The following is a 13,661-nucleotide window of genomic DNA, read 5'->3' on the forward strand; positions in this document are numbered from 1 at the left end:
TCATATTAAGCTAGTACAATTCTTATTATATCAGCTAAATAAAACATGTTCATTACATTTTTCAATAGATTTTTAGCTTATATATGTCTTAATTACTTTTACATTCAATCTTTGTAGACAAATATTCAATTTTAACTTTTAATATTTATACTTTCAAGTTTTAAATGCTCAAAATTTTCATTATCTCAGTTCATAACAAAATTTAGAATTCAAAGTATACATCTTATCTATTAAAGTATATTCTCTTTTAATCTTCACTAATAAGTCAAAACCCCAATTTTCTTCAGTCTTATTCTAGCTTTCTTTCTTTGCCAGCTTGCCTTCCATCTTTGTGCTGTCAAATCATCAAATGGATCTCCCTCTGTTATTATACATATTATTTGGAACAAAAGAGGGCATCCAGTCACCATTTTTTTGGAAGTGCTAACAAATCGTCTCTCTCTTTCCATCTCAATGTAGTTGTCCTGAAATATTTATCTTCCCTTCAGTCTATTCTTCTTCTTGTTCCTCAGGTTTCTTCTGGTTTGTATAGAAAGTCTTTTCCATTTTCCATATTGTCAGTCTCTTTTCTGGGTTTTCCATTAAATCTATTTGTTGATCAACTGAATCTTCTGTAATAGTGTTTAATTGTTCCACTTCTTCTATTATATTCTGTGTAGTTGATTCTTTAGTTGTAGTCAAGAGTTTGAATTTGTATATCTGGGCTGACATCTTGTTCTTTTCTGTAGCCTCTTATTTCATCAGTGGCTGTAAGAATAGTTTTAATAATTGCTTTCATCAAAAAAAGATTCTGTTCCTGATCTTCATCCATGTTTTCTTAATAGTGCAACTTTCAACCCTTTCCAGGGTCCCTCAGCGAAGCGAAACTGGACGTGGAAGACGGAGTTCGCCTTACAGATGTCAATGGCAGCCGCGTCGGCAAACCGGAAATCGCCTTCACTCATGTTTATATGCCTGCGCCTTGCGTCTTTGCCTCATGGACTTGCCTTGCCCAGTTGACTCGCCTTTTGCCTCACAGACTTGCCTCACCCTGTGGACCTTGACTGTGGACCTTGCCGCATGAGCTTCCACCTTCTCTTTGAACCTCCTCTCTGCCTTTCCGAATTGGTTTTGTTGCTTACTGCCTGTCATGCCGTGTGTGTGTGTGTGTGTGTGTGTGTGTGTGTGTGTATTGTTGTTACTCTCTACCCTCATCTAATGGCCTGGAGGGCAAAAACAAATCTATTGTTTTGAAGCTAACCCAACCCCTTTACCCATGAACCCTCACTCCCAGAACAAGTGCACACTGGGAAGCCAGACTCCATTTCCTTTAGCATTTGGAAGGAAGCAGAAGCACCAGGAAGAATCCAGCCTAATCTGTGGCACACGGTCATCTGAGGACAAAAAACCACATCCCAAATACACAGCATCGCTGGTGAGACATTGTTGTGACCCCGGCCCCGGAGGGTGCTTTATCGTGGCATACCGACTCGGAGGATGAGTTGGAGGAGGAGGAAGCTGGCACGAGCAGCGTGCCGGAAGGGCTGACTCCCTTGGTGAGTCAGCAAGAACTGACTGTGGCTGATGTGCCTATGGACAGCAGGCAGAGGCCGGCAGCACCGAGGAAGAGCCCCTTTTGGATGCAAGGGAGAGACGTGGAATACGTCGTCAACAGCAGCAGCAATTGTTGCAACGTGCCAAGAGGCATGGCCGGGAGACGTAGGGCCACACCCTACAGAGTATAAAAGGGGTGTGGCTGCGCAGGACAGGCGTGGTGGACAATTTGTTGGCGTATGAGTTTTGTAGCGTGTCTGCTTGTCTGTATCTAGGCTCTGAAGCTGCTGGCCGTCTGCCAAGAACCTGCAAACATTGCCCGGTAATTACAACATTGCTGTCTGATATAAACTTTGGAGAGTTAACTGTTAGAAGTCCAGTTTTCATTTGTTCAGCTTATGTTTGGCTTCTGTTGGACTTTTGAGCCTCTTTGAGGCTACTCAGTGGGAGAGGACAGAACAGGAATAGAATAGAATAGAATAGAATAGAATAGAATAGAATAGAATAGAATAGAATAGAATAGAATAGAATAGAATAGAATAGAATAGAATAGAATAGAATCTGGAAGGGACCTTGCAGGTCTTCTAGTACAGCCCCCTGCTCAAGCAGGAGTAACTATACCATCTAAGACAACTGACTGTCTAGCTTTCCTGACTGCATCTTTACATGTTCTGACTGTCTGCTAATGATTGGCCTTATTTATATGCCCCCCTTTCCATTTTTTGTATTTGCCCTTTTTGTCTTTCAGTTTGTCAGAGAGATCTTTGTGCAGCCATGTTGGTTTCTTCTTGAAAGTCTTTATTTTTCTTTTTCAGTGGTATTGTGCTGGACTGGGCTTTTATGATCGCATTTTTGAGTTTCCCACGCTTCTTGGGTTGTTTTCCGCTTTAGGATTTTCATCCATGGAATCTTTCCTAGGTTCTCTCTCTGAGTTTGTTAAAGTCAGCTCTTTTGAAGTTCAAGACACTGGTTGGATTGTTTTCTGTTGCTAGTGTTTGTGTTATATTAAATTCCAGTATGACATGGTCACTTTCGCCCAAGGTTTCAGCAACTTCAACTCCCTCTATCACTTCTTCTCTATTAGTTAGAATTAAGTCTAGTGTGGCTTTACGCCTAGTTCCCTCCTCCACCTTTTGGGTGACAAAGTTGTTGGCTAGGTTGGTTAGGAATCTGTTTGATCTCCCGCTCGCAGCAGAGTTTGTCTCCCAGTTGATAAGTGGATAGTTGAAGTCTCCTATTACTATTGTGGTATGCTTCCTACATACATTTGTTAACTGGTTGGCAAAGAGTTCATCTATTTCTTCTGATTGGTTGGGTGGTCTATAATATACACCTATGGTAATGTCACTTTTTTTCTCTTTTATATTGACCCATATGCATTCTGGAGAGATTTTATCTTTGATCATGTGCATTTCTGTAGATATGTAGTGTTCTCTTACATATAGTGCAACTCCCCCTCCTCTTTTTGTAGACCTGTTTCCTTTCAGTAATTTGTATCCATCCATCAGTCCATTCCATTCATGGGTTTTGTACCACCAGGTTTCTGTAATACCAACTATGTTATACCCTCCCTCGTGTACTATTGCTTCTAGTTCACCCTGTTTGTTCCCCAAGCTTTGAGCATTTTTATATAAGCATTTAAGGCTTTTGTGCCTGTTCGTGGGTATGTATCCTGCACCTTCTGAATGTTGTTTTGAGGGTTTTTTTATCTCTGCCCACCTCATTGTTTGATTTATTTTCTTGGTATTTATGATTGGTTTTGAGTTCTAGAGATTCTGAAGATTGGTCACTCTTCCCCCCACAATTTTAGTTTAAAGCCCTCCTGATGAGCTGGGCCAGTCTTTTTCTGAGTACATTTTTCCCTGTTTTCGTGAGGTGCAGCCCATCCCTTGCCAAGAGTCCTTTGCGTAGGAAATGCAGTCCATGATCTAGGAAACCAAAGTTTTCTTGGCGATACCAACCCTTTAGCCAGTGGTTTATTTCTAGAATTCTTTTTTCCCCTCAATGGGTGTTGGCCTTTCGTTAGGAGTACTGATGAGAACATTACTTGTGCTCCTAGCTTAACTTTACTGCCTAGTTGTTTGCAGTCACTCACTATTGTACTCAGGTTCTTTGTTGTGTCATTCGTCCCAATGTGGAGGAGGAGGAAGTAATCTGTAGGGCTAATTATTTTGGTTAGGTTCTCAGCCACATCTTTGATTTTTGCTCCAGGGAGACAACATACCTCCCTGGATTGTATGTCTGGTCTGCAGATGGATGATTCTGTTCCTTTGAGGATAGAATCTCCTATTACCAACACTTGCCTTCTTTTTGGGGGGGGCTGCAGTCTGGGGTGCTTTACTGTTTATCTCTGGTGTATTTGTTGATGTGACTTTTTTAGGGATATTTGAAGTTATTTCCTTGCTAGTTGTCTGCATGTTTGTTTGTTTTTTGAGGGGAAAGTTGCGGGTCTACGTGTTTCCATGTAGGGGGAGAAATCAGTTGCTCAGTTTTAGTGGGGCTGCTTCTGGCTGAGTTGGATTGGGCAGAAGGGTTTGTTAGTTGTATGCTGCTTCTTTCTTTGAGTATTATGTTTCCTTCTTTGTGTGACATACCTTTGACATACCCTAGATTTATCTGTAACTGTTATGTTCACCAGCAACTCAATACTGCTTATTTTGCACTAGGATTTTTATTATATGTATTTGTATTTTTCCCCAGTTTCACCTATCCTGTTCCTTTAATAAAGCATTCAGATCTACGCACACGGTCTGTTTTATTGGAGGATAGGTGGGTTTAGCTGCATGTCAAGCTGCACACAGAGTAACATGTAGTAAGGACAGAACACTGGCTTTTGTTTGTGGGACTGAGAGTGGCTGTCTTCAGGGGAATGTGGGGTGGAGCCTTACCAACTGTTGTAGGGCCATTTGTTGTGGAATTTAACAGAGCAATAAAGGACTCTATAGAAGCCTGCCTCTGACTAGGCGACCTGGGTCATAATGCTCTGTTTAAAATTTTTGTCAACCCATTTTTCTCTTTAATGACAAGACATAAGCAACCTTGAGTGGAACATGTACTGAAGGAATCTGGCTTACCTCTTCTCTTTTTTTCTTTGGTCTGCTTTCTTCTCCCCTGTCCTCAGAGTCGGAGTCAGCCTTGCGCTTGCTTCCCTCTGACTTGTCACTTTCATGTGCTGTTTTCTGGGATTGCAGGAACTCTGCAATTAGGTCAGGGCAATCGAGATTCTCCTCTGGCTCCCATGTATTATCTTCACTGCAACACATACAAAATACCAGAGTTTGTAACTATCATTTTTATATTTCTACCTTACATTATCAGAAAAAGATGCTTGACTGATGGGACCTGGAAATTCGTGGCATAAATTAAGAGCAATTTTATATAAATGGAAAAGTATTACATCTATATTTTGCACCAAAAGGCTTTTACTTGAAACCTGGAATAAATACTGACACTTTTATGAGTGCGTAAGAAAAACTTTCAAATACATAAGCAAGTTACAAGACCTGAAAATATTGCTGAATCTGAAGTGGAAGCAATGTTGCATAATATACAGTGGATATAGTAAGTCTACATACACCTGTTAAAATGCCAGGCTTTATGCATGTAAGAAAAATCAGACCAAGATAAATCACTTCAAAATTTTTCCCACTTTTAATATGACACATAAGCTATACAATTCAATTGACAAACTGACCTCTTTTAGGGAGAAAAATAACAATAAAAATGTACAATAACATGTTTGCATAGGTGTGCACACCCTCTTATAAGTAGAGATACAGGTGAAACTCGAAAAATTAGAATATCATGCAAAAGTTCATTTATTTCAGTAACGACCATGTCCAGGATCCGTCTCTGTGTGGTGGCTGTTGATGCACTGACTCCAGCATCAGTCCACTCCTTGTGAAAGTCCCCAACACTTTTGAATGGCCTTTTCCTGACAATCCTTTCCAGGCTGCGGTCATCCCTGCTGCTTCTGCACCTTTTTCTTCCACACTTTTCCCTTCCACATAACTTTCTATTAATGTGCTTTGATACAGCACTTTGGGAACATCCAACTTCTTTTGCAATTACCTTTTGAGGCTTTCCCTCCTTATGGAGGGTGTCAATGATGGTTTTCTGCACAACTGTCAGGTCAGCAGTCTTCCCCATGATTGTGATTCCTGCTGAACCAGACTGAGAGACCATTTAAAGGCTCAGGAACCCTTTGCAGGTGTTATGGCTTAATTAGCTGATTAGAGTGGGACACTTTGAGCCTAGAATATTGCACCTTTTCACAATATTCTAATTTTCTGAGATTGTGGATTTGGGGTTTTCATGAGCTGTACGCCATAATCATCACAATTATGACAAATCACGGCTTGAACTATCTTGCTTTGCATGTAATGAGTCTATCTCAGACATGTCAAACACAAGGCCCGGGGGCCGGATCCGGCCCGCGAAGTGGTTTCATGTGGCCCGCGAAGCCATCCTGGAAACAGTGAGGGAACGGCCCCCACTGCCTTGGCCCTGGCCCAGAGACCCTCAGATCTGTCCCACTCCTGCCCAGGCCCCAAAGGCACCCTTGATGCGAACGATGTAGAGCTGGCCACGCGCACCCAGTAGGCCACAAACACACTAGCCACGCCCACCCAGTAGGCCACACTCACCCTGGCCACGCCCACCCGGCCCCCTGAGGGCAACCACAATGCTGATGCGGCCCTCAATGAAATTGAGTTTGACACCCCTGGTCTATCTCATATATTAGTTTCCCCTTTTAAGTTGCATTACTGAAATAAATGAACTTTTGCACAATATTCTAATTTTTTGAGTTTCACCTGTAAGTTGTTTTTCATTATTTTTCCCTCTAAAGATTTCTTTTTCAACTGAACAGCTTGTTATATTGTAGATGGAAAGAATTCTGAAGCGACTTTACATCTCAAAAACCTGGCATTTTAAGAAGGGTATGTAGACTTTCTATATCCACTATACACAGAGTATCTAATGACAAGTAGAATCAAATTACTAAAATTTCAGTGGTCTTATGTTGTTCTGAGTCTTGGTTTTATCAAGTGGGAATATATAGAGGAGAGGAGCAACGTGATGAAATTCAAACAGCTGTCAACGAGCACGAAGCACGACGGAAACAGCAATTGAGCAGTTGATTGCAGGAGGGTGTGAGCCGAATAGACCGGTAACACGCTCGTTATCAAAACAATTGGCGTTACAGAGTCTATAAAGACATGATTCTCAATTCTGGCTAGAACTCTGATGATGTCAGCAGCTGCTGACGAAAGGTAAGTTTTTAAATAAATTTTTAGTCAGGGTGATCTGTTTTTTAGTTTGTTTATATATATACACAGGGCTTTTTTGTCATAGAGCGCTCAGAACAGAGTTCCGGCACCTTTTTTGGATGGAACCTTGTAGGGTAGGCAAGGCGGGTTGTACAAAAAAAGCACTCTCTCTCTCTCTCTCTGTGTTTGTGTGTGTGTATAGAGAGAGAGGGAGAGAGAGAGAGAGAGAGAGAGAGGGAGACATGGGGGGAGGGGGGCGAGGGGGAGAGAGACTGAAGATTGTTTGAAATAAAAAAATGGATTAACAAACAGGATATTAGTGCATTTGAAAATCAGGGTAGATTCTTCTCCAAAAAGTGCATTTTGATTTGGCAGGATACATTGCCACAAGGTAGGATTTTTAAAGTTGAACTGGATTTCTAAAAATCCACACTTCTAATAAGCACTATGGAATGTTAACACAAGGTTTGAAAAACTGAACCCAGCTGATCTTTCCGTTCAACAAAACTATGAAATAAAGGGACAGCAGCCTTACTCTGAAAAGCCTTTCCACTTGAGCAAGTATTCCACTTTGCCTTTCACTACCCGCCTGTCAAGAACTTTCTCCACCACGTATTCCTCCTCTTCCTCTTCTAAGACCGCCTCCACTTTCTTCTTGTTTTGCTTTTTTCCCATTGTGCTCGCCAGCTTTGCAGTTTAAAGGAGGCTGTTAGAGATGATGAAACAGACATCAGGAAGGAAAAATGCTGATTGGGAGGGAACCATCTGGAGTTCGAATGGCAGTACTAAATAGAAGTTGTAAATATTCTTTTCTAATCAGTATCCAACCATAAAACAAATAATGGAAAATTCCAAAGATTCCTGCATGGATACATAGGTAAAGATACAATCACAATGGCACGCTGAAATATATAATTCCCATCAACAACTATGCTCTACAGAGATTCTATTGATTTATTAAATTTGTTTGCCACCCATCTTGCTGCGAGGCGACTCCAGGCATTTTAGAACGTTAAAAGCAATAAAACCAAGTGTGTGTGTTTGTAATCACAATAAAAATACAGGTTATGGCTAGATGATAGGGAAGGAGCAGAATGTACACGGGTGAGGTGAAATCTGCTATTGGTCCATCAGCCACATCCAGCATGATACTCCCCCATTGGGGCACCAAGCCAACTGGCAAAGGCAGGTCTTCAGGTCCTTACAGAAGGGCAGGAGGGTGGGACCCAATCCAACCTCAGGGGGTAAGATGTTCCAAAGGGCAGAAGCCATGGCAGAGAAGACTCTTCTCCTGGAGTCTGCCAGCTGAGTATCATCAGCGTACTGACCGACAGGGACTGCAGCATGCCTCCTCTGCCGGCACATGTGGGGATGGCCAGTCCCATTGGGGTGAGATGGTTCCTCAAGTAGCCTGGAACCATGCCATATAGGACTTTAAAGGTGGTAACACCTTGAATTGCACCCAGAAGCAAGCCGGCAGTGAGTGCAGCTCACAGAACAATGGTGTAATATGAGCCACTCTAGGGCCCCCCAAAACTGGTCACCAGGGTGGAGATGTAAAGCTGAGTATCATCAGCGTACTGGTGATACCTAAACGTATAATTACAGATGATCTCACCCAGTGGCTTCATGTAGATGTTAAAAAGGAGCGGAAAGTGTACTGTGCCCTGCAGCATGCCACAAGAACACCTGTGGGCTGGATCTCTCTCCCTATTAACATTGATTGGAATGGCCTTGGAGAAAGGAGCCGAACCAGCGCAAAACTGTGCTGACCAGCCCCAGACCCCATAGCTGACCCAAAAGGATACCATAGTTGATGGTATCGAAGGCTACCGAGAGGTCGAGATCAAGGAAGGTTGCACTACCTCCATCCCACTCTCGCCAGATTATTATTAGCTTATGGCATTGTTACATTGGCCAGGAGACCACAATGCTATTGCAGAGTAGTACTTTGGCTGCCAATTTACCAGCTGTTGTGGGACACGCTCACAAGCTTCCCAAGGTGCACCACAGGAGTGAGCAGGCTTTGACCCAGAAAGATGAGTAGCTCTTCCTGCAGCAGCATCCAAGGCCCCCCTCCCTTCCCTGGAGCCACCTCACGAACAGGCATCACAAGTGGGAAGGTTCAGAGCTGGCAGGAATCTGACTGCCTGCACAGAGCACCAACTCATCTCCCCACTAAAGTGGTACCTATTTATCTACTTGCATAGAACATGCTTTTGAACTTCTAGGTGGGCAGAAGCTGAGGCAAATGAGAGCTCACCCCACCACACAGTGCTATGACTCAAACCGCTGGAGCAGAGACCATCTCAAGTGTCATTAAGCCAATGCCACTGTGTCTCTGCTCTTGCCAGAGATCATCCACAAGTGCAACCAATGCTGTTTTGTCCCATAACTGGGTCTAAATCCTGAAAGGGGTCCAGATAATCCATTTCATCAAGGACCCTCTGAGGCTACCAAGCAACCACACCTTTTCTACTACCTTCCCTAAAAAGATGAGAAACTGGAAGAAAATTGTCCAAGTAGGTGGGATCAAGCAATCGTTTTTCAAGGACGGGGCAAAACAGGGGCTCCTTAAAAGGCCCTGGGAATGTCTCCTCCTGCAGTGAAGAATTTATCACTGCCTGGACCCACCTGCTAGTTGACGTCCTGGAGGCTTTCACCAACCAGGAGGGACATTGACATAATTGATAGGTGGTTGCAGTGACAGTGTTGAGGGCACTGACACTGTCCACTTCCTCAGGTCCAACAGGATCAAACTGTTCCCAGATACTCTAACTGAACAAGTCCTTTCCCCAGGCATCTCACATGGACCTCCGCTACACGAGTTCCAACTGGAAACAAATGCGAGTGACTTTGTCCATCAGGTGTTGAACAAATTTCTTTGCACAGGGATGGTAATCTGAGCCCTCCTCTCCCAGGAGGGACCAGGTGATCTGGAACAGAGCTGCTGGGCAACACTCTGTAGATTCAATAAGGGTAGAGAAATAATGCTGTTTCACCGCTCTTACTGCCACGAGGTAGGCCTTAATAGCAGCTCTAACCTGTGTCCAGTCATCCCTTGTTTTCCTCCAGCAGTGCTCTAGGCATCCCTTAATCCTTTTCAGAACCCGCAGCTCCTCCTGGGAGGGTCGGGAGCAATGGGTCAAGAGAGGCTGAACAGGCATGATCCTGTCCAAAGCGTCAGCTGCCCTTTGATAGCAATAGCGCTTAGACTTATATACCACTTCACAATGCTTTGCAGCCCTCTCTAAGCAGTTTAGAGTCAGCATATTGCCCCCAACAATCTGGGTCCTCATTTTACCAACCTTGGAAGAATCATATTTGGTGTATGACTACTGTCCTGAGATAAACCCATGTTGATCTGGGATAGGTCTATGGCCACCTGGGTGGTCATGAATTTCTGGGTTGCTTCTGACACCAAACCCAGGGATGGTAGGTCGAAGTCTCCCAGAACCTAAGTCTGGGAAACTCCACCAACAGCCCTGAGATGGTCTCCAGCAGCTCAGCTAGGGAAGTTTGCCATGCAGCAGAGGCTGGTACACTAGCAACAATCCCAACTGATCCTGTGAGCCCAGCTTCAGAAACTGGTTGGATACATCTCAGATGTCAGGTTTCCGACGTATGGGTTTTTCAAGTGACTCTGAGGCATTGTTTACCTTAAAAGTCCTTTATTTAGCCTAATACACCGGCAAATCCTTGCTCGAAGGAAGCTGGAATCTGATTCTAATTGTCATTAATCATATTCTCCAATTAATTTAAAGAATCAGTTTCCCTTCCGTTAGAAAACCCGCCAAGTTCTTACTATCTTCATTGGTTTCAGATGGCCTTGAAGGTACAATCCTCCTCTTCCCCACTCCCAACTTTAAACTCAATCTCTTAAAGCAATACAGAAGTTTAACATATGAAATGGCTACTTCTTAATTTCTTGTCAAGCAATAACATTCGATGTTAGCAATGTTGACATCCGGCCCCCCTTACAAAAAGGACAGATCCTGTAATGTAAACAAAACACAAGTTAGGAACTGGCTTTTGGTTTGTTGGGGTGTTTCTCATAAAAACTTTTGATAAGTCTGTCAGCTTTCACATAAGTAGATTTCACCCAAATGGCTTCAGACAATGGGTATCCCTTCCATTGTACTAGGTACTGCAATTTTCCCTTAAAGATTCTAGAGTCAAGAATACGTTTCACTTCACAATGGGTCTGACCTGCTACTACGAGGGGTCCAGGTGCTTTCTTAGGGGGAATCTTAAAGTGGAGGTTCGATAAGGTTTTAGCAAGCTACAATGGAACACCGGGTGAATTTTCCCCCAAAGTCTGTGTGAGATGAAGCTCCAGAGTCCAGTAACCATAAGTCATTGGGGCTATCAGCCTTTGTGGTGGGGGTGAGAGGACAAGTATGCACAAAATTGCCCTTGGCACTACCTTTGCCCCCGCCACACCCCCTACCTTGCCCCTTGCCCCTTCCTTGATTGGGACCACGCTTGGGGCCTTGTTGGTGATGGGGGCAGTCCTTCTTCAGGTGCCCCTCAGAGCCACAGATGAAACACTTAAGTAGAGCATTAACCTGCTCTAAGCTGTGGTGCCTCCTGCTGGTTCACTGGGTGGTAACTCTGGCGTATTCTCCTGCATCTCTTCGTCTCTTATCTTCCTCAATGAGCCTCCCTGAGGTAGGACAGAGTCATGGCTTCCTTCGTTGTCCCCTCCAGTGAAACAATGAAACTGCTCCAATTTTTGTCCAGGGAAGCCAGAATGACAGCGACCATGTTAGCCTCAGGTACAAGGTAGTCTCTGGACATCAGTTCTGCCCTGAGTGCTTTCAATTTTCCCAGGTGTTCAGCCATGTTAGATCCAAATCTGAGTCTAGTGGTGTAAAACTCAGTTGAGTCTGGTGATCGAACCGATGCTGTCGCTGTTGAATAAATTGTATAATAACCGCCAAACTTCACCAGCTGTGAGCCCATCTGGAATGCTGGAGTACAAGTTAGTATCCAGTGAACTCAGTAGAGTGGTATATGCTTTCCTGTGATACCACTCTTCTTGGTGTCCCCAGGGAAGAGATGGGGGGTCCAGAACCATCTCTAGAGTCCCTTGCTCTAATAGATACATCTGCACTTCTTTACTCCATCTGCTGAAATTTCCCCCCCAAGTTGCAGTTTTTCAAATTTATTTAAGAATGCAGGAGCAGATAAAAAGGAATTTTCCTTGGCTCTAAATCCATTTACAAAGATCTGTGAATTTTCCATTGATGTGAATGGAAGAGGGACCCCTCTGCTGGTAGATGGTGGTATTTTTCTCTGATTTTTGGATGGCCCCGACTGGGCATGCTCAGAGTTGGATGGCCCCGACTGGGCATGCTCAGAATTCATTTGAGCCCATGAGGCAGAGGGAGGGCCTGGCCCAGGTCTGCAGGCCGGAATTTGGGCCTGAAGAGGGGCTGAAGGCCGCAGCAGCCCCAAAGATTCCTCCTGAAGCGCCCCCCCCCCCCGGCACTGGAACACTCACCGGGGGGCGAAGATCGCAGGATGGGGGCTGGATGGCACATGGATTGCCCGGACTGCCTGAAGCCCATCGCTGGTCCTGAAGACCCTGGAGGCGGCTGAAGACGGTGCTGGAGGAGGGGGCCTCATCCGGAGCCCCCCCCCGAAGACCATCTGGCAAGCAGGGCGTCTGGGCGGCGGCAAAAAGTAGGCTGGAAGGCCCGGGGGTTCACTGGGGGCCCTCTGGGGCTGCAGGACGCAGCTGGGAGACTCCAGGTCGGACCCCTCTCGGCAGTTAGGCCCCAGGGAGAGGATTGGAGGCCTTGGAACTCTTCCGGGAGCCCCCTGGGGTTGGCGAGGGAGGCTGGCTACCCCCGATGTTGAGGCTGCAGTCTTTTTGGCTTCCAGGGCCGCAACCAGGACCTGGATGGCTGCTTCAAGCCCTGCTGTAGCAGTCTCGGCTGGGCAGGCTTTGAGGCTATCTGGTGGGGAGGACCAGGGGGTTTCCATGCTGCTTCGGCTGGATGCCATCGATTGCTGGGCCTCAAGGCTTGGCTTAGGCCTATCAATATCAGGCCATGTGGGTGTCCTGGGGGCCGCCATCTTGCTTCCGGTTGCCCCTGGAAGCTGTAGGTCACAGTTTGGCAGGAAATTTTGCACCAAAAGCTCCGGGGCCCCGGGGTCACTCAGGGTGGCCGGCGCCATGTTAGGGGGCCTCGTGGGCGCTGGAGAAGGACTTACCCGGTGTCCAGAGGCCTCCTGCGCTGGCATCTCCCGTGGAGAGGCTTGTGACGTCCTTTGTGCTGCAAGGAACTTTAGAAGCAGCTCCTTGCGTTCCTGGTCAGTCATCTGGTCCACGCGGCGCCTGTCTTGGGCCCGGGCCGTTTCCGCTGCGTCTGAGCAGTCTTGGGTAGACTGTAAGCCTTCCATGCTTCCCTCTGTGGCTTGCAGATGTAGGGAGGCATGCGAAGGGGTCCCTGGCGCTGAGTTGGGTCCTCTGGGGGAATAGAGGTCATCTGTGCTCTCACCTGGAGCGGAGCTTGCGTCAGGGGCTGGATGCAGGGCTGCCGTCTTTGATTGAAGACTCCTTGTCACAATCGGGGACCTCCTGCCATCCGTTTCAAATGGGTTCTTGCTGGAACGTCCAGGCATCTTGCGTGGCTTGGAAGCGTTGCCTTAAACCATCCTCTTGCTTCCAACTTGTGAGATGGTCTCACAAGTTCGATGTTCGTTAAGGTGCTTCCAAGTAAAAGGCATCACACAGGAATGCAATCATTCAAAGCTTTATTTAACGATAAAGTAGATAGAAAGAGTTTCCTGGCATGGAGGCATCCATGCCTGGGATCAGCTAGCAAGCAAGCAGAAGAAAGAAGAGAA

General features: G+C 45.5%; 1 protein-coding gene across 5 annotated transcripts in view; it reads right to left on the reverse strand.

Moving 5' to 3' along the window:
- Positions 1-13,661, reverse strand: part of LOC310648273 (chromobox protein homolog 1-like) — an 873,008-nt gene that overhangs the window by 20,497 nt on the left and 838,850 nt on the right. For 4 of the 5 annotated variants that reach the window (XM_083376027.1, XM_083376026.1, XM_083376028.1 and 1 more), the window contains 2 exons: positions 7,339-7,509; positions 4,608-4,785 (listed from right to left, as the gene is read on the reverse strand). In XM_083376027.1, the coding sequence (XP_083232153.1) occupies positions 4,608-4,785; positions 7,339-7,478 (318 nt within the window). In that variant the 5' untranslated portion in view covers positions 7,479-7,509. Of the gene's footprint in view, positions 1-4,607; positions 4,786-7,338; positions 9,055-13,661 lie in introns of those variants that run through there. The other variant, XM_083376025.1, reaches the window with a different exon arrangement.

The sequence above is a fragment of the Vipera ursinii genome, assembly GCF_947247035.1.
Source record: "Vipera ursinii genome assembly, chromosome: W".
In the NCBI taxonomy this organism is placed as follows: Eukaryota; Metazoa; Chordata; class Lepidosauria; order Squamata; family Viperidae; genus Vipera; species Vipera ursinii.